Source organism: Lycium barbarum, chromosome 9 (genome assembly GCF_019175385.1).
Source record: "Lycium barbarum isolate Lr01 chromosome 9, ASM1917538v2, whole genome shotgun sequence".
NCBI classification, from domain to species: Eukaryota; Viridiplantae; Streptophyta; class Magnoliopsida; order Solanales; family Solanaceae; genus Lycium; species Lycium barbarum.
In genome coordinates, this window is record NC_083345.1 from 124647350 (window position 1) to 124667596 (window position 20247).

The 20247-nt window shown below is 36.8% G+C and overlaps 1 protein-coding gene across 1 annotated transcript in view; it reads left to right on the plus strand.

The window, feature by feature from the left end:
• Positions 1–1155: 1155 nt before the first annotated feature.
• LOC132609881 (uncharacterized) overlaps positions 1156–20247 on the plus strand; it is a 56800-nt gene continuing 37708 nt past the window's right edge. The window contains exon 1 of the mRNA XM_060324073.1: positions 1156–1295. Within this exon, the coding sequence (XP_060180056.1) occupies positions 1243–1295 (53 nt within the window). The 5' untranslated portion in view covers positions 1156–1242. The remainder of the gene's footprint in view (positions 1296–20247) is intronic.

The window sequence follows — 20247 nt, forward strand, 5'->3', positions numbered from 1 at the left end:
CTGAAAAATAAACAGAAACAGTGTTGGAAAAAGAAAAAAATATTTTCAGAATATAATCGAGCCCACTTAGTTCAAAGTGTGTCCTTAAGGAAATTATTCCCCTCACAGTACTCGAGGTTAATGGAATACCCCCTCCCAGGATAGAACGATTATTTTACCAGAATAGTAGTACTCCAAATTCCGGTAGCGGCGAACCACTCAGCGGCAGTGTATCACACAGAATAAAACAAGAGAGTTTTGGAGAGAAAAGTTTTATTTTGTTTTTGAGCGCAGAAAAAATCCGTACTGAATTCTGGAACAAAACAGAGATTTATAGCAGTTGGAGGTAATGATTCTGAATGTTTGCAACCATTCAGATCAGTCACCAGGTTTTTTTGGAGAGAAATTTGAAAATATCCGGGAAGAGGAAAAACGGACCGGATCGGTCACAAGTCGCGGGTCAGGGTCGATCCGCATTGGATTAATTAATTAATTAAAGAAAAGTTTGTCCAAAAAGATAATCAATCAATCTTTGACAAATCCAAATCCAAATCCAAAGCCGAGCGACGACGACGACGTGAGGGGTCCTTGCCCCCTCAACCCTTTTAGTGACTAGAGAAGGTGTAAGGTAATATATGCACCTCTCTTTTCCTCTCTTTTTCCTATGTGGGACAAATGCTTTAACCAAAGCAAAAAGGACCTTTTACATTCCCCAAAGCAAAAGAGACCTTCACTTTTCATCCCATCATTTCTCATTCACCAATATCAAAACCCAACAGTTGATAGAAAGGGGAGTGTATAACGGGCGGACCCACATTTAAAATTCTGGTTCTCAAGCGCCCATTAATCCCGACACGAACTCTTTTTTTTAATTAGAAATTTCTTTGGATTGACTATATAAACTTCAGTCGCACCCATTAAACGAAAGGTGCAGTGGGTGCTTTGGTTGAAAAACATTAATTAGGAAGTTTGTTTTTTACTGTTTACCCTTCATTGTTCTTGAACAGTATAGCATTAACAATAACTTCTAAGGATAAAATGAAAAATGATAATTAATGTTATCTTACACTTTCGAAACAACAAATAATTTGAGACTATGAATCGAGTTATAAGATACTTTTAGAACAGTTCAACTTGCTATTATTACAAGAAAAAAAAGAAGAGAGAAAGAGTATTGGGAATAATATGGATTCAAATGAAATGGAATTTTGTGTTCCTGGTTTTTTTAATACTGGTAGTCCGTACTAGAATGTGTTGAATTATATGGGTCATGCACTTCATGTTAGTAGAGCTGGTACTGGTGAAATTATCTACTGGTAAGTTAAATTAATACTCCTTCCGTTTAAATTTGTTTGTATTACTTTTCTTTTTAGTCTGTTTTTTTTTTCTCCTTTTGTCTTGATAATGATCACTAGATTTAAAGGTCATTTTGGTACATTCTACGTATCTTTAGTTTAAGATCACGAGATTCGAAAGTCTTATTTACTTTCTTAAACTCCGTGTCAAGTCAAAACAAGTCAAACAAATTGGGACGGAGGAAGTACTAGTTTAAGTTCAAATCTGATAATGAAATTACTCTCTGTTTATGATAGGTGATGTTTGTTTTGAGTTGGGATTTGTTGATATTTTGAGTTTATGCTTTGGAAAATTGGAGTTGACTTGAGCTAGATTTACTTTGAAAAATAATTTGGTTATTTTATTGATTTTTGTAATTTTTTCAATCTAAGGAACAGATTTAGAGGATTTTAGTGTACTCCATTTTAGTCTCTGTTTCTAATGGGTGATGTTTGTTTTGAATGGGGAATTGTTGATATTTTATAATCAAAATATCCAAAACGAAAAAGGGCAAATACGGCAAAACAAAAATAACCTTGGCTAATTTCAAAGACTTCTTCCACCAATCTTAGGTGATTCTTCTCCACGAATCAACAAACTTATATTTGCTTATTCCCAATTACACTATTTGCTTGACTCATAATTATCGTTAAAACCCACCCACCAGTTGACAACAGCTTATAGGCTTCACCCGGCAAACAACACGTGGCAAACAGGGGCGAATTTATCACTAAAAAATGAGTCACGTGAACTCATGGTTCCCCAACTAAACTCAGTATATTATTCTTAAAATATATCTTATATTAACTGAAGGAACACATGATCAAACAAGACCGAGTAGAGCACTAGTTAAGTGTTGAGTTTAATCCCGTAAGGCCCTCGGATTGAACCCTATCAAATACACTTTTGAAGTCATTTTTCAAAAGAAAAATTCTAAGCCGCAAAGACAATCATGAAGAAGGTAGCTCACAGTTGTTGGGAGAAGAGAACAAAGTCTTTGTCAAAAGTTTAACACAAATGCAAGGCAATTGGGTTGTCACTTATACGAAGCATTCAATATATCTTTGGCTTCTTCAGAAAGATGTAACCTCTTTTTTTTTTAAAAAAGTATAGTCAAATCTCTCCATAATTGTCATTCGTTATAACGGCATTTCACAATAATGGCCTGATTTTCTCCGGAACCTATTTTTTATGTTATATTTTACTTCTCTATAACAGTATTCTACCCATAACAGCAGTGACGTTCATTATAGCGGTACACTCTTTCTAAAATTACATCTTTATAATAGTCATACTCAAATATTGTGTAATACACCTTCGATTCAAAAAGAGTGTCCACATAGCCTTTATTTTTGGGTTAAAAAAGGGTGTCCACTTACCTAATCAAGAAAGAATTAACATTATTTTTTCAGATTTGCCCTTATTAGGTATTAAGTGACCAAATCCCAATACTTATTTAATTTGGGATAGTTTAGTCAAATTACCTATTTTTGCCTGGCTAAGTGGACAATCTTTTTGAACTGGGGGAAGTAATCTTTTGTAAAAAATATATTATGTATAAAAATAAAATTTTAAAATATTTATGGTAATCATCAACAGAAAGCTATTGAATTCCTTTTTTCTGAAAGTTTGGACAAAAATCTTTGTTAATTCAAGCGTTATATTATCACCAAGAGACTGGAATTTACGAAACAACCTACAATTGTAGAATTCTTACGTCAAACTTGAAATATTTAAATTTTCAATTAATTTAAAATGCATATGCTCCTTAGTACGGTACAACTAGTTATGAATTTATTAGTCACTTTAATTTTTATTAATGAAACAAAAAAATCAATCGAGATTTCAAAATTAACAAGTATTTTGTTTTCGTTTATAACATATATTTAAAAAAAAAGTATAAAAAAATAAATTTATGCGTACTTTTATTTATAACAGCTAACTGAGATCCAAACATCAAATGCCAGTATGCATAAATAACAGCACCTCACTATAGCAGCTATGGAATATTTTGGACAAATACTGCCACTATAGAGAGGTTTGACTGTAAATAAATCATGACAAACCTAAATAATATTCCATAGATCCAGAATATCATAAAAGGGAAATAAGACGTGCACCCATTAAGCTGTCTAATCCATCAATGTGAAAGCGTTCAAAAATGTGTAACGTGTTGATTATGCCTTCCTCTCATTGATCTTCTTCTAATTGGCAGTTGATGGGACACTTGCTTTAGAGTTGAGAAATGAGAGAGGACCTGACCATATATTTATAGGTATCAAGTTTTGACCTTATGAACTCTTCATACAGATTGTATTAGATCATTAATAGAGCTTACACTTTTTCGCAGTGACAGCTTAAGGGAATGTTACTAATAGAACATGTAGAAATAATTGGTCCTAAGATTGTCAAATATGACTAAAAAATTAATAGCCCGCCAAACTCGCCCAAAATTTTATGAGTTGGACACAAGATAATTTCATATTGGGCTAATATTTAGCCCGCCCAACATAACCCATTTTTCAAGTGATCTTCATTTTAGCCCCATACTCTACCAAGTCTAACCCATTCATGACTCTCTCTGATCTCTAGTTCACCTCTCATGTTTCAAATTCTTATTGAAGAGAATATACCACATTGGTGACGGACGAGAACCCTGGGCTATAAGGCTTGGACAATCTTCCTCCCTTTGAGTTAACTTTTGGGGTGTGAGTTGGGCCAAAAACATGCAGGTCCGATTTGTTATGCCCTGAAAAAGAGGAGGGCAGAATGCCTCTGGAACAATTAACCGGTCCCGGATCGATAGAGGTTGAAAATTGTAGAAGGTTGTGGGACTAATGATGCAATAACTTAAAGTTAGAGGAGTTAGGTGAAAATAGTTAGTTGTACATGATTAGTTAGTGGAGTTAGTTTTATATATATCCCTGTACTGTACATTCAATTCATAATCACTGATAAAACATTTTTTTTTTCTGAACTCTTTTCTCCTCTCTTCCTTGTGATAACTGATTCTTCCATGGCTGAATTATCTCAACATGGTATTAGAGCAGCCAGGTTGAAATAGCTAGGTTAGCTATAAGCGAAGGAGATTAAGAGTGAGATTAGAGATTTGTGAGTTCATTTGTGTGAGAATTCATTGCAATCTGAATTTGATCGAAGCTAGGGTTTCTAGTGAGAAATTGTTTGTGTTCGTGCATTGCGAACAAATATTCGAGCAATTTTGAGATTGAAATCGAGTAAATTCTGCAAAAAGTAGCTTATAACTATAGCGGTTCATGAAGAAATTGCTACAGAAACTGAAATTCAAAATCAAAACACTCAGAACACTCAACAATCGGAGCAAGTTCATCACAATCATCCGCTGTATAGTCACTCTTCTGATACTCAAGGTTCGATTCTAATTTCTATCTTACTTCAAGGATCTGAGGATTATTCCTTATGGAGCAAGTCTACGAAACTAGTGTTGCAAGGCAAAAACAAACTGGGTTTTGTTCTAGGCACCTGAACAAAAGAAATGTATGATTCTAGTCTTCATGAAACATAGGATAGATGTAATGCTATAGAATTAGGATGGACTATGAACACTGTGTCTAAGGATTTGTATAGCATAGTGATATATGGTTCTGATGCTCACAAGGTCTGGGAAGATCTCAGAGAGAGATTTGATAAGGTGGATGCATCTAGGGCCTTTTATCTTCATAAAGAGATTGCTACTTTGACACGAGGAACTGCATCTGTGTCTGTATATTTTTTGAGACTTAGAGAGTTATAGGATGAATTGCAAGCACTTATCCCCCCCTCCTTGTTATCCTTGCCCTGAATCAAAGAAATATATTGAACATGTTCAGTTGTAGAGATTATGGCAGCTTCTCATAGGGTTGAAACTTATGATCAGGCTAAGAGTCAAGTCCTTATGATCTACCCCCTTCCTACCATAAATCAAGCCTATGCTATGATTATTAATGTGGTGAGTCAAAGAAGGATTGGACAAAGTCATATTACAAGAATGACTAATGATGCAAGTGACACTAATGCTCTTATGGCTAATAGAATTCAACCTGCTATGGCTAACATAGTTCAAACAGGTGATCCCACTGCTTGCTTGTCTAACAGAGGTGTTCATAGTGGTTACAATAACAGTTTTAGGTCTAGGACTAATAGTTCTGATAAGTCTCACCTTTACTGTGAGTTTTGCAAGATTAAAGGTCATACAAAGGATACTTGCTTCAAACTGCATAGTTATCCAGCTCATTTCAAGTTCAAAAAGAAAGGAGGACTTGAAAACTCCTATGCTAACAATGCAATGACCACAGAAGATCAATACCAGTCAAACTACTCTAATGCACCTAGTTTCACTCCTGGTTCAGGATCAAGCAATCCAGTACCAAACATACCTATCTCATTCTTTACTCAGGAGCAATACTCTCAGATCCTGCAAATGCTCAAGGTGAAGGACCATGAACCTATTGCAAATAGTGCTAGGCTAAACTCAGAAGCTAGCTCTTCAGGAAACACACCAGGTACATCTGCTACTGCAGGTAAAGAGACTTACCTTGCTCTTTTGTCTAAGTTAGTTGAATCTAACTGGATAATTGATACTGGTGCCTTTAATCACATAGTACATAACATAAATTTACTCAAAAGGCTTAGAGTGCTGGATGTGAAAGATAAGAACAAAGTGAACTTACCAAATGGTAAACAGGTAGATATCAGCCACATTGCTGATGCATCTACTTTGCAAAATAAAACCATTCAGAATGTTTTGTACATACCAGATTTCAAATATAATCTGTTGTCAGTCTCTAAAATCACTAGGGCACTAGGCTGTCTAGTGGCATTTTTTCCTGACTTTTGTGTCTTTCAGGACATCTCAAGTGTCTTTCAGGATATCTCAAGTAGAAAGGTGCTAGGGATTGGTAGAAAGGATAATGGCCTTTATATCCTATAGGCAGATCAAGCAGTTCTACACAAGAAGAACCATGAGCAGTATAATCTTCCTACTGTAAAGCTATCTAATCAGTTTACTTCTAACACTGTCAATATTAGTAGTATGATTGCTGAGAATAAAATGTGTGATATTCATTTATGGCATAAGAGACTAGGTCATGCCCCACTTAAAGTGCTAGCTCAAATTACTCTGTTTCATAATATGAAGTCTAAAGATCATGTTTGTACTGTGTGTCCCATTGCAAAGCAATCAAGACTGTCATTTCTTACTAGTACATCTCAGTCTACATGTGCTTTTGAATTGTTACATGCTGATAAGTAGGGCCCTTACAGGTTGCTAACCTATGATGTTAAAAGATATTTCTTAACTCTTGTTGATGATTAACTATAAATTCATCTGGGTTTTTTTTATGGTTACTAAAGCAGACACCTTAGCTGTTCTTAGAAATTTCCTTCTTATGATCAGAACTCAATTTAACACAGGGGTGAAGTGCTTGAGAACTGATAATGGAACTGAGTTCCTCAATGAGCAAGTTAGTTCCTTACTCAAAGATCATGGTATTCTCTATCAGATCTCTTGTGTGTGTTGACACCCAATTTTGTCCCGCCTCTCCTCCGAAATACCTATTTTACGCTTCTAATATTTTTGGAAAATTAAAAAATATATATTTAGATTTTTTACTATAATTATTAGCCTTTTATCAATACCGTTGTTTCACTATTCTATTACTGCATTAGTTATGATTATTACTATTATTATTATTATTGTTATTATTTATTATTATTATTATTATTATTATTATTTATTACTATTATTATAATTTATTACAATTATTATAATTCGTAATTTTTATCATTTTCGACATTTTTACCAGCTTACGCACACGCATCGCATTTATCTTTGCATAATTAAATAATAGTATTTATTTTACTGTAGATTTTCGGAATATTATTACGCGGCTATTACAACGCCATTTTTATCTGAGCATTAATGATTGCATATTTCATATTGAGCAATATTTTAACACAATTTATTTAAACATGTATTTTATTTAAATTTAGAAGCGAAACTATTTCGTGCACTCAGTCCGTATTTTTGATTTATCGGATCCCAAATCAAAGCCCAATCAACTCATAAATATTTCCTGACCAGCCCATATTTTGATCTCAATTTTTAAATCAGTCCGTGTTTTAATTCGCTAGCCCATTCTTTTAATACCCGGTCCAAAAATTGACCCAGTCCATAAATGGACCGGATCTGACCCATACCCGTTCACAGTAAGGGTTTCCCCTTCATTTTTTCCTCTTCACCTCCCTTTACCCTAATCCCTTTTCTCCTCTATGCCGCCGCTCCCCTCCTTCGTCTCTCCCTTTTCCTTTCCTCCTCCCTTCTCCCTCTTCCTCGCACCCCGCTCCTCTCCACTTACCCCTGTCCCCACCACCGCCGTTTCCTTTTCATCGTCACCCCGCCACCACCGCCGCCTACCCCACTCCCATTTTCCTCTATTCCCCACTCGTCTTTGTCCCCCGCTCCTTTCCTCTTTACGCTCCTCTCTCTCTTCGTCACAAGAAAACCCTAAATCGCCTTATAAATACTCATCTCCAAATCAAGAAAAGGGGGAATGCCATTAGAAGGGGGATCTAAAAAAGAAAGATTTTTGGAATCAGTAAAAACCCCTCCCAAGAATCAATTTTGGTCAGTCAAAGAATCCCCTTACAAAAAACGAGTTCTTGAACCCCATAAATCCCCTACAAAATAGGGCTTTCGAATCGCAAAAGATGCTCTGAAAATCAAAGTTCTGAAACCAGTTTTGAAACCCCGAAAAGATCTAAAATATGAGTCTTTTAGTCGCCTATAATTCCCCAAAATATGAGTTCTATTAGCAGTTTCAATCTTGTTTTATCGTCAAATCAAAATATCAAATCAATTTTGTTTTCGTTTGCCTTGATGTTGTTGCAAATCCGAGCATCGCAATCTCTAATTTGGTAGTGTTCGAGTGTAAATCGAAGACTCGCACCCACTTCGCTGCACCTGGAGAAGGTAATTCTCCCTCCCCTTTTTATATTTCTGTTTTTATCTGTACCTCATAATCGATGTGAAGGATGTAGGACATACTGTTCGGTTCGATTATTTTAATCTAATGGATAAGTCTGTTGTGTTTGATATTAATCCGGGTTTAACCAGTTTTGCATGATGGTTTAGTTGTTAAATAAATTCTATTTAACGCATGTTAGGTATGGCAGTTTGGTTTTAGCTGGTTTAAATGTGTGAGTCTGTTCATGTGCTAGTCACAGATTAGATGAATAATTTCCCTTCTTCGCTACCTTGATTTAGTTCTTTACGTCTTGCCTATCTGTTACAGCTTGCTACGTTAAACTTAAAATTGGTCGTAGCCCAGTATATTAGTTTAGCTCCCTTAAAATGTCATTCAGGTCAGTGACCATGTTGAGAAAATATTCCACGTAGATTAATTCGGCTGTTACAATAAGTTGGCCATTCTATAATGAAGATTAGATGTTGAATGGGTTTCAAACAATATAGGCAGAATACGTATTAGTCTAGTTAGTCTTTTGTTTGGTAGGTGTAATATTGTGGTTTGAAACAAATAAGTTGAGTATGCTAATAAGCCTGTTTCCCGCTGGATGGCCTGTGCCATTAAGGTTGGTCATGTCTTGTGCACTATCATAGCTTAAAGCAGTCCTAGACAGACATGATCTTACCTTTTGTTCAATTTGCGTGATCAAGCATACTCGTTTAAATCTATGTCATTACAAATTTATGTCAAAACGTGTCGTGGTCATAAACATATGTTTATCCTGTTAAGAGGCAGTTGAATGTCCATTTTAAATAACTGCTGGTGGTAGTTTGTTCTGCTAATGAATGCTTTAGTTTAAATATTAGTTTTTAGTGTGAGTACTGCCCTTGCATTTATTTGAGTTTGCTGGGATCAAGATAAGCTGTTCTGGACAGCATGCTTGTCTTAAGTCTTGTTTTAGTTATTTATTACTCAGATAACCAATGTTGTAACATATGTTTGTTAGAATACCAATTTGGATAATGTGATTTGTTGATAAGGATATTGTAAACCTGGATGTTCTCTTCCATGCCACTTGAGTCATTGCCTTACTGCCTAGTCCTTTAGTGTGAGGATACATGACTATGAGATTTAACACTAATGACTTGAAGGAATTTTGATGACATCTTTCGATCTTGTCTGAACCTCTGAAAATACTAATGCGTATAACTCATCTAAGTTTAACCTCAAAGATGTTTTAGTCTCTTAGTTGAAGCATGAGACTCTAGGAATGAATTAAGAAGTCAACAAAAAATAAAGACCTTATGTTGTTCTCTTCGATAGTGGACTGTTAGAATGCACTAAAGGCTGTTCATAAGAATACTATGGATTTGTATGTGAGTTGGACTTCTGAATGTTTAAGCACATAAGTTTTTTTTTTTTTTTTTTTTTTTTTTTTTTTTTTTGAATTGAGAGAAGAAGTTTTTTGAAGTATGGTTCACTATGTGATATAGGATTAAGCTGAATGGCTCCTAGTTAACACTCAGGATTACAAAATGGCATCATTTAGTTTAAAACTTAAGTGTAACACTGATCACCTAGAATTATGGACATATGTAACTAAGGGAGTTGGCTGGACTTAAGGATCGAACTGACCTGGTAGCAGGTGCTATAAGTGACCAGTTCCTTGGCATATTTAGCCAGCTTTGATCAGATAAACCATAGTGAGCTTACCTTGAATGTTGTTGTGTTTGAAAACCTGTTCCATTCGGACAGTAAATTAGTATTATTTTTGTTGAACTAAGGAAGATCTGGTCATTTGAGAGTCTGTGTCTGTTCTCTTATTCTTAATAGCCTAACATGCCTAATTTAAGGATCATAGGCAGCGTGTGCATAAAAGTGTGTGATTTGATGAATGAAATCTTTTAAATCCCGTCCATTCCTTACTTAACTATTTGAATCCATGATTTAAATGATTTGTTAGGTATGCAGCAGATATGACTGATAATAAAATAATAAGTTAGAAATGATATTATAAGAAAAATGTGTGTAAATTTAGTTGGAGTCTATACTTTGCCAAGAGTGTCTTAGTCTATCCCATGTTTGTAAAAATCAACCTAAAAATAGAACTTATAGGCCTGTTAGAGTTCTGTTAAGGTTTAAAAATCAGAGGACATTTCATAATTAGAATTACCCGATGACCTAGCTATAAGTTTGAACTGTATCACTGTCTATCAAATTGGGAATCGGTCAGCATATCAGCTTGCCTCTGTGTGTTTAACTTATAACATTGGTTTGAACCCTTTGCTAGCTGATTTAACTGCATAAATACTAGAACAATTATTGATGTTTAACTGAAATATTCTGTCTACTTGGAACATATCTTAGGAAATCCTATGTGCATCAGATCTACGCGAAATGTTGTGATGATTTTGGGTTTTTTTTTTTTTTTAAATTCATATTTGTTAGCATGTCTAGTACCTCCTTATGATTGTGTGTGTACGAGATATACTCGAATATACATAAGTATATACATATAATCTATGGAGTTTACTTTGGATTTGTACTGTTACCTGTTTAAGCCTTACTGATCGTATACTGATCCTTTTCCTTTCGTTTTTTTTGCATGATCACCGCATACGAGTCCGAGGGACTCGTTCTTCTTCCATATTCGGGGTTGGGCTAAAAGCCCAACAAAACCATCTCCGCCCAGCCCAATCCGCAGCAAAAACCCAAAAGAAAGAAAAAATGGAAATTCTGGGCCAAGGCCCAATAGCGTGGACAGTTCCCAGCAGTCAAAAAATGGGCTGGCCCATTCGATATTTATTTCCCTCTTTTATTTTATTTTGTGCATATTAATTTGTATTATGCAACTAACTCTTTGCTTGTTTTGTTTTCTTAATTTAGATAAATCCTAATGAATTAATAGGTTTAGTTTTAGTAATGGGTAGTTTAGTTTAAGGAAAACTAACAATTAGTCCTGTAAGTTTCATTTTCTTCCGTTATATTGAAGTGATTTGAAGCATTTATAATATTTAGGATAATTAATTTTTTCAATAGGAATCATGTTTTACTATCTTAGGAATTTCAAAACGTCACTAACACGCTAACACGCAAATAGGAACTAAAGAATATTTTGTAGACATCTTAAGGTTTCATCCAAAATTATGCACACTTTAGTCAAATGTAGTTAACGAAACATAATCTCGGGTATTTCTAAAGCGCCAAGCTAATTAATACATAATTGTTAAAATTGTTTCATATAGTTATCAAAAAAAAAAAAGTATGTTACAAATTCGCATTTCTTCTTTCTATGTATATATTATATGTAAATTTTATTTCAAAGAGCATTATTATTTAAGGTCTTAGCAACATTTTATAAGTTTATTTTGAATGGCATTTGAAATTTCCTTTTATGCAAATCATCACGTTTTCTACAGGTCTCATTCTAAATAGCATTTTTTATTTAAAGTTTTATCAATTTCTATCAATTTTGTTTGAAATGGCATTTGAAAATCTTCTTTCATGCAAATTATTATATTTTCTTTAAATCTTATCTTCAACAACATTCTTATATTTTTCTTAAAAAACCTTAGCAACATTTCTTAACCTTTTTTTGTTTTTCTTAAGGTTTAACGTCTTATTTAGCATTAATTAATTAACCTAAGTTTGGTCGGATAACCGTAAGTTAACGGATTCTAAAGGATGCCTAACCCCTTCCCTTTAGGATAATATAGAGCCCTTACCTAGAATCACACTGGTTAAGCAGACTATTAATTGAGGTTTAGTTTTAACTTTACCTTAGTTAACATTTAGATGTCCTAATTCATCGTTAAATTAATTAGGTGGCGACTCCTTAAAAAATAAACAAAAAAACGGGAATCACCAATACGTCATACTCCTAATTTTGACCCCGGTTAAAATGGGGTGTGACAGCTTGGCCACTCCGCTGGGGACTTTAGGTTCTTAACCATAACAACTTAGGTTAATAAATAATTTGTTGGATGTTTTGTTTGTTTTGCTTTATTTATTTTTTTTTGTATTTTTTGCTTTATATGTTTTTAAATGTTTTATTATTGTTTTATTCTTTATATGCATTTTCTATGTAATATGTATGTTATTGCTTTCCTTAAATTGGCATTCCGTTCATATTTCTTCCACTCCTGGAAACTCACACATATTCACACACTTAAAGCGGCTTCGCAGTTTGCGCCCGTGCACTACTAAATTACCCCTTTAGTTGGATTGGTCTTGTGGATTTAGTCGATCGGCGGTGCAGTCGATGGCCACGGACTTTCCACTTCCAAGTTGTCCGCTTGGGGGAGCCTTGTGTCATTGGAAAACCACTCTTAGTCTACCTAGGTAGAGCGAAAAACAAAACCTTGTAAGGACATGCATCATTTTAAACCTAGGAGGCTTAATACCCTTGGTGTATTAAGTTCATTAGTCAACCTTACCAAATGTCCAAATGAGTCTATGACTCTAAGTGACACTATTCACTATCTATGTGCATTATTTGAAGGACAAATATGTGGAATATGTGGACCTAGTACTCTATAGATAAATATTTCAAGGAAATTGACATTTTGTTGCAGGTTGCCGTGGAGTATTAAATTAATGCCGGAGGTTGAAGACAACCAAAGGAAATTAGTGAAGTTGAAGTATTAGATATCTTAGGTTGATTTTGAGAGGTATTATTGGCATGTAATAATTTTTATTCTTGCAAATTACTTTTAGGAGGAGTTGTGGAATGATACATAAAAGACATGTTTGTCCTTCAAATATTCGTTAGGCCTACCTCTGGCATAAAGAGGTCCCTTGCATTATAAAACGCGATGTATTATGTGCAATAATGTGTTTATATGCAATAATATGTCCTTACCGTATACTGACTCATTTTTTTTCTCTTTCTTTTCTTATTTTATCATTTTTCTTTTTAAAAATCATTTTCAAAATAGAAGGTTGACTTGTGCTAAAGGGGAACTGGCGGAGCATCCATATTTCACACGGTCTAGAGCCAAGAAATCAGACTCTGACTCATCACTAATCGCCTGGTTAACTAAAAAGACTCGTTCTAAAATGGAGCAAAGTTTGATCAATGCAACCACTTCATCTGAGCCATCTCTTAGTTTACCGATCACGAGTGATCCCACATCCTCCAAAGAATCAGAAACACATTTGGAGACCATTGCTCGTCTAGAGCGACGAGTTGCCGAACTAAGTCATATGGTACTTCACAACCGGTCATTTTCTCAAACACCGCCACATATGACTCCGTCCCAGGGAGTTCGTCAGACTTTGCCTATGCCACATCCATTCCCAAATTTGGACGAATTTAACCAAGCAAATTATTTTACCACCTCTCAGCCGGTTCGTTCTGAACCCCTCACTCAAAATGCTCCCCTTTTATTTACAGCCACCTCTTCAAAAACTCAGTTCATACCGCCGGCACATGATGTTACCAATACACATCAAGTTCCGCCAGTATATACTTATACCACAGCTCCACCCATGACACAAATCCAGGGACAATGTCGCACAGATGTCGATCATTATGTCGAAGTTGAAAATGAGGCACGGTCAATTAATGATGAAATGATAAATAGAAAGCTCAAAAGTTTGGAGGATGCCATGAGAAGTTTGCGTGGACTTGGTAGTAACCAAAGCGTGAGATATGAAGAATTATGTGCATTTCCTGAGGTAGAATTGCCACCAGGTTACAAGATTCCAAAATTTGAGAAGTTTGATGGGTCGGGGAACCCTTTCTTCCATTTGAAAGTCTATTGTGAAAAGTTGATTGGTGTGGGGAAGAATGAAGGGATAAGAGTCAAACTATTCAATCAGAGTTTGAGTGGAAAAGCCTTGGAGTGGTATTCTAAGCAAGATACAACCAAATGGCGTACTTGGGATGATTTGGCAAATGCTTTTGTGGATCACTACAAGTTTCATGTTGAGATCGCTCCTGACAGAATCTCAATTACAAAGTTGAAGAAGAAGTTCACCGAATCATTTCGAGAATATGCTATACGGTGGAGGGAAGAAGCATCTAGAGGACACCCACCCATGGAGGAGACAGAAATGGTTACTTTCTTCATTCAAGCGCTAGAGCCGGAATACTATGAACGTTTGGTGACAATGGGTGGAAAGACTTTTGCAGAGGTGATCAAAGCCGGGGACATGATTGAAGATGGCATTAAGACAGGGAGAATAACAAGTCTTGCGGCTTTACAGTCTACTAGTAGGGCCATACAAACTGGTACTCTCGGAAACGGAAAGAAAAAAGAGAAAGAAGCAGCATCGGTAATGGCTTTGGGAAACACATCATACCACCATTAACAACCCCCGCGATATCATTCTAACGCTCACCACTCACAATATTTCCAATATTCTCCACATCCATACGACCAAGCTTTATCTTACCAACCTCAATCACCACAAATATCCTACCCTGTTTACAACACACAACCAGCATATCGAGCTCCACGACCACCAACATGCCCAGCTCCACCATCACAATCTCATCATCCAAACAATGCATCCGCACCTCGCCCAAATAGACCTTTCCGCAATTTTACACCGTTAGGAGAGCCATTGAGCGTTGTTTTTGAAAGACTGCAAGCTTCAGGTTTATTGTATCCTGTGGAAGGTAGAATTCCAGATCCATTACCTAGAGGTTTTGATCCCACTAAAACATGTGCATATCATTCGGGGGTAAAAGGCCATTCCACTGATCGTTGTTACTCATTAAAACACAAGGTTGAAGATCTTATTGAAGCAAAACAGATCATGGTCAAACAACCGGCACCAAACGTGGTTAACAATCCACTCCCGACCCATGATGGGGCCACGATAAATATGATTGGAATAGATGAAAATGATGACGATCCAGCCAAATTCATAGTGTCTGTGGATAGCATGGAAGATCATGGTTTTGTAGCTGTTGCTTCTCCGGCTGTAGTGATAAGGGGTTGTGTACCTGTCGAGATATTAGGAGCTTCATCAACACCTGTGGAAGTAGTTCAAGCACCAAATCAGTTACCAGTGCTCGATACCAAAGCCGTACCATGGAATTATCAACAAGCTGTGATGGAATGTCGAGAAAAGGACACGATCACTGACAAGATTAAGACATCAGGAATGACAAGGTCTGGAAGATGCTATTCCCCAGAAGAGCTAGCTAGATTGGGGCAAGCTAAGGAAACCAATGTACCTCCCAAAAGGGTCGTGACAGAATTCGAAGCAGAAGAATTTTTGAGGAAGATTAAGGCCAGTGAGTACTCGGTCGTGGATCAGTTGAAAAAGACCAATGCTCAAATTCCTATTCTCTCTTTGCTTTTGAGTTCGGATATGCACAGAAATGCACTGTTGAAAATCTTGAATGAAGCATATGTCCCGAGCGAAACAACTAGTGAGGCGTTAGCTGGGATGATTGAGCGCGTACTTGATAGCAATCGAATCAGTTTCGATAATGAAGAACTGCCGCCAGAAGGATGCATGCATAACAAAGCGCTCTATATAACTGTCAAGTGTCGTAACATGTTTGTGGCTAAAGTGTTGATTGATGGGGGTTCTGGACTTAACATCTGTCCATTAACAAGTCTGAAGAAGATCGGATATAATGTTAGTGAGCTCAAGACAAGTGATGTGAATATTCGAGCATTTGATGGGGCTCAAAGGCGCCCTATTGGAGAAATAGAGTTGAAAGTGTTGATTGGTCCTGTTGAATTCATTATGGATTTTCAAGTACTGGATATTTCCACGACATACAACATGCTGTTAGGAAGACCGTGGATACATCTGGCTGGGGCTGTACCATCTACTTTGCACCAAACTGTCAAATTCGAGTGGGATCAGCAACAAATATGTATACATGGAGAAGGGGATACGTCTTTCTATCGAGAGCAATCCATCCCATTCATTGAGGCAGAAGGAGGGTTCGACGGAGCAGCTTACCACGCTTGGGAGGTTGTGAATGTCACTAAAGAGAGTGAAGTGTGTCAAACTCAAGAGTTCAAAAGATCATGCGCCGCAATTATGGTTGCAAAAGAAATGCTGAGAAATGGGTACCAACCTGGATTCGGGTTGGGTAAGACATTAAATGGGCGGGTCGAGCCAGTTGTTCTACCTACACAACAGTTTACGTTCGGTTTGGGATATGATCCAACTGAGGAAGAAGTAAAGAAAGCACGAAAGAATAAAAGGAAGGAGATTCCATTACCAAAACCTATTCCTACCATTGATCAAACTTTCTCAAAACCTTCGGATCTGATTGTTGAGGTTGCCTATGATGACATCGTGGAGGGAATCAAGAACCTGTTTGTGGAAGATGAAGATGATCATGCTGTGATAATCAAAGACTTTGCTGAAATATTGACTTTATAGGCTGTTGAGCTAGGACCTGAGTTGCAGAATTGGACTTTTATCTTAGCCCCGGTCCGCCGGGAGTTTCAGTATTTTAAGTTTAAATTTCCTTTTTGTAGTAGGCCGGAGGCATCAACTAGAACATTTAGTTCCTTTTGTTGTGTTGCCTCTAAGTTTTGTTACGGCTTTTTTTTAAGACTTTGTCATTTGTTTGTAACGAACTACGTTTGGCCTGACTTCCTGTTGGATACGTAGGCAGCCCATGTCGGGTTCGGCCACTTTTTCAAAATATTTCAGTATCTTTGTTTATGGTTGGAACTACGTTTGGCCTGACTTCCTGTTGGATACGTAGGCAACCCGAGGCGGGTTCGGCCCTTCTATTTTGAAATTTTTAATACCTTCGGTTTATCCAACCATTTTGGTTCCTATAAAATACATAAAGATTTTTATATAAGATTTTGGCCTTCCTACTTTTTAAATTCATATGTCCTAGTAACTTGAAACTGGGACAAAATTTTGAAATCGGTCAAATCGCTTCCAAAAACTTTCATTATAAGTTCTCACTTTTCAATCGTTTAGAGCCAAGTGTCTTCAGGACTGAAAACTGGGACAAATTTTTTAGAAGTAGCATAAAAGTGGTCTTAAATGTTTAACAATTTTAAATAAAAGTCCATCCATATATTTCTAAAATGCGGATAAATTCAAAAATAGAGTCTTCCTAATCATTTTACCTATTAGAGCCACTAAGTATTTCCCTTCGAAATCGTCCAAATCTCGTTATTCTTATTTTTGCAAAATACACTTTTATGACTGAAACTCCCCAGGCAAGGCAAAATATGGAATGAGGTATCGAAGAACGTGAACGCGACCGAAACAAGGATCAATTCAAAAGCCAAGTTCCCCGACTTGCACAAGTCAACCAATTTTCTTTTAAACTCACAATTTTTCTTTGATGAGACAGGTTCATTAATATGAATGTGGTGCATATTTGACTCTTCTTAAAATTTTAATTATGCACGTGATCAAAGAGTTAGCTTTCTTCAAAAGGCAAATATTCTTCAATGTGGATGTAAAGTCAGCCTGCGCTAAACGATGGACGTTGTTCCACTCTTCATGAAATTTTGATCGCAACAGTGGACATGAATTTATCTTCCCAACCAGGGACTGCGAGCGTAATTCTTTCAAACCCAGCTATTTACATATTCTCACCACTAACAGTTGTTTTAGCTCGTGGCATTTCTCGATGGATCAAGTGCACATAATCATGGATTTAACCTTCTTCAAAGTGGATACTGACATTGGACACCTGTTATTGGTTTGAATTCCTCAACTTTGTCATCACTTTGTACATTTTTATTTATTTCAAGTCGCTAACAAGTTCTTTTAGAATGTGGTATTTTAATAAGATAACAAGATTGAAATCTTGCGTCGTATATTAAATTGTGGGGATAATTATGGATTTCACTTCCCTCACAAACGGAACACGGATTAAGATGTGGATATAAATGTGGATACCTTTCTACAATACTATTTTTTTTAGTGGACGTGGATTTACATTGTGGATGTGGACGTGGAAGTAGAAGTAGATTTATATCGTGGGAAAGAATGTGGATTCATATGAACATTGTGGACGTGCAAGTGGATATATTTTTAAAGTTTGTGAAAGTGGAGGTGGATTTATTTTCTTGCACCGAGGAAAGTGGATGTGGATGTATTTCTTTTTGCATTGTGAAAGCGGATGTGGATTTATTTTTTGTACCGTATAATACGGACGTGGAGGTGGATGTGGATTTATTTGTTGGACCGTATAATACGGACGTGGAAGTGGATGTGAATTTATTTTTGGTACCGTATAATACGGACGTGGAAGTGAATGTGGATTTACATTTTTTTGTACCGTGAAATGCGGACGTGGATTTATATTTTTGCACTGTGGAAGTGGACGTGGATTTATTTTTCTGCACGTGGAAGTGGATGTGGATTTACATTTTTTTTTTGTACCGTGAAATGCGGACGTGGATTTATATTTTTGCAATGTGGAAGTGGACGTGGATCTATTTTTCTGCACGTGGAAGTGGATGTGGATTTACATTTTTACCGTGAAATGCGGACGTGGATTTATATTTTTTGCACTGTGGAAGTGGACGTGGATTTATTTTTCTGCACTGTGGAAGTGGATGTGGATTTACATTTTTTGTACCGTGAAATGCGGACGTGGATTTATATTTTTTGAACTGTGGAAGTGGACGTGATTTATATTTTTTGCACTGTGGAAGTGGACGTGGATTTATTTTTCTGCACTGTGGAAGTGGATGTGGATTTGCATTTTTTGTACCGTGAAATGCGGACGTGGATTTATTTTTCTGCACTGTGGAAGTGGATGTGGATTTACATTTTTGTACCGTGAAATGCGGACGTGGATTTATATTTTTTGCACTGTGGAAGTGGACGTGGATTTATTTTTCTGCACTGTGGAAGTGGATGTGGATTTACATTTTTTGTACCGTGAAATGCGGACGTGGATTTATATTTTTGAACTGTGGAAGTGGACGTGGATTTATATTTCAGTTCAGGTGCCCACCTCCGAATGCGGGTATTTTATATTTCAGTTCAGGCACCCACCTCCGAATGCGGGTATTTTATATTTCAGTTCAGGCGCCCACCTCCGAATGCGGGTATCTTATATTTCAGTTCAGGCGCCCACCTCCGAATGCGGGTATCTTATATTTCAGTTCAGGCGCCCACCTCCGAATGCGGGTATCTTATATTTCAGTTCAGGCACCCACCTCCGAATGCGGGTATTTTATATTTCAGTTCAGGCGCCCACCTCCGAATGCGGGTATCTTATATTTCAGTTCAGGCGCCCACCTCCGAATGCGGGTATCTTATATTTCAGTTCAGGCGCCCACCTCCGAATGCGGGTATCTTATATTTCAGTTCAGGCGCCCACCTCCGAATGCGGGTATCTTATATTTCAGTTCAGGCGCCCACCTCCGAATGCGGGTATCTTATATTTCAGTTCAGGCGCCCACCTCCGAATGCGGGTATCTTATATTTCAGTTCAGGCGCCCACCTCCGAATGCGGGTATCTTATATTTCAGTTCAGGCGCCCACCTCCGAATGCGGATATTTTATATTTCAGTTCAGGCACCCACCTCCGAATGCGGGTATTTTATATTTCAGTTCAGGCACCCACCTCCGAATGTGGATTCAACTTTCAAAACAGGGGTTGCAAATGTAACTTCTCCAACCCTGTCTTATTTACACATATATTTCTTTATTGCTAACATTTGTTTTTAGCTGTTGGCTTTGAACAATATCGAAGTTGGCATCACACATCAAATCGTGGAACTTTTTCTTCGGCAGCGAACTGGGGTAATTTGTCGGGAAGGATAATCAGACTTCCCGACACGGGTCAAAGATCTACCTCGAACACTCGTCTCTAATCACAAGTATTCTTTTGCATTCCAGCAATTGAATTCTCAAGTTTCTATCATAATACCCAGTGTTATCATAATTCAACACTAGGACAATATTTTGCAAGATTCAGGTGTCGTAATTATTCCAGAACTACACTCGACCTGATTCTCGTGCAGCCCGAGATATGTAG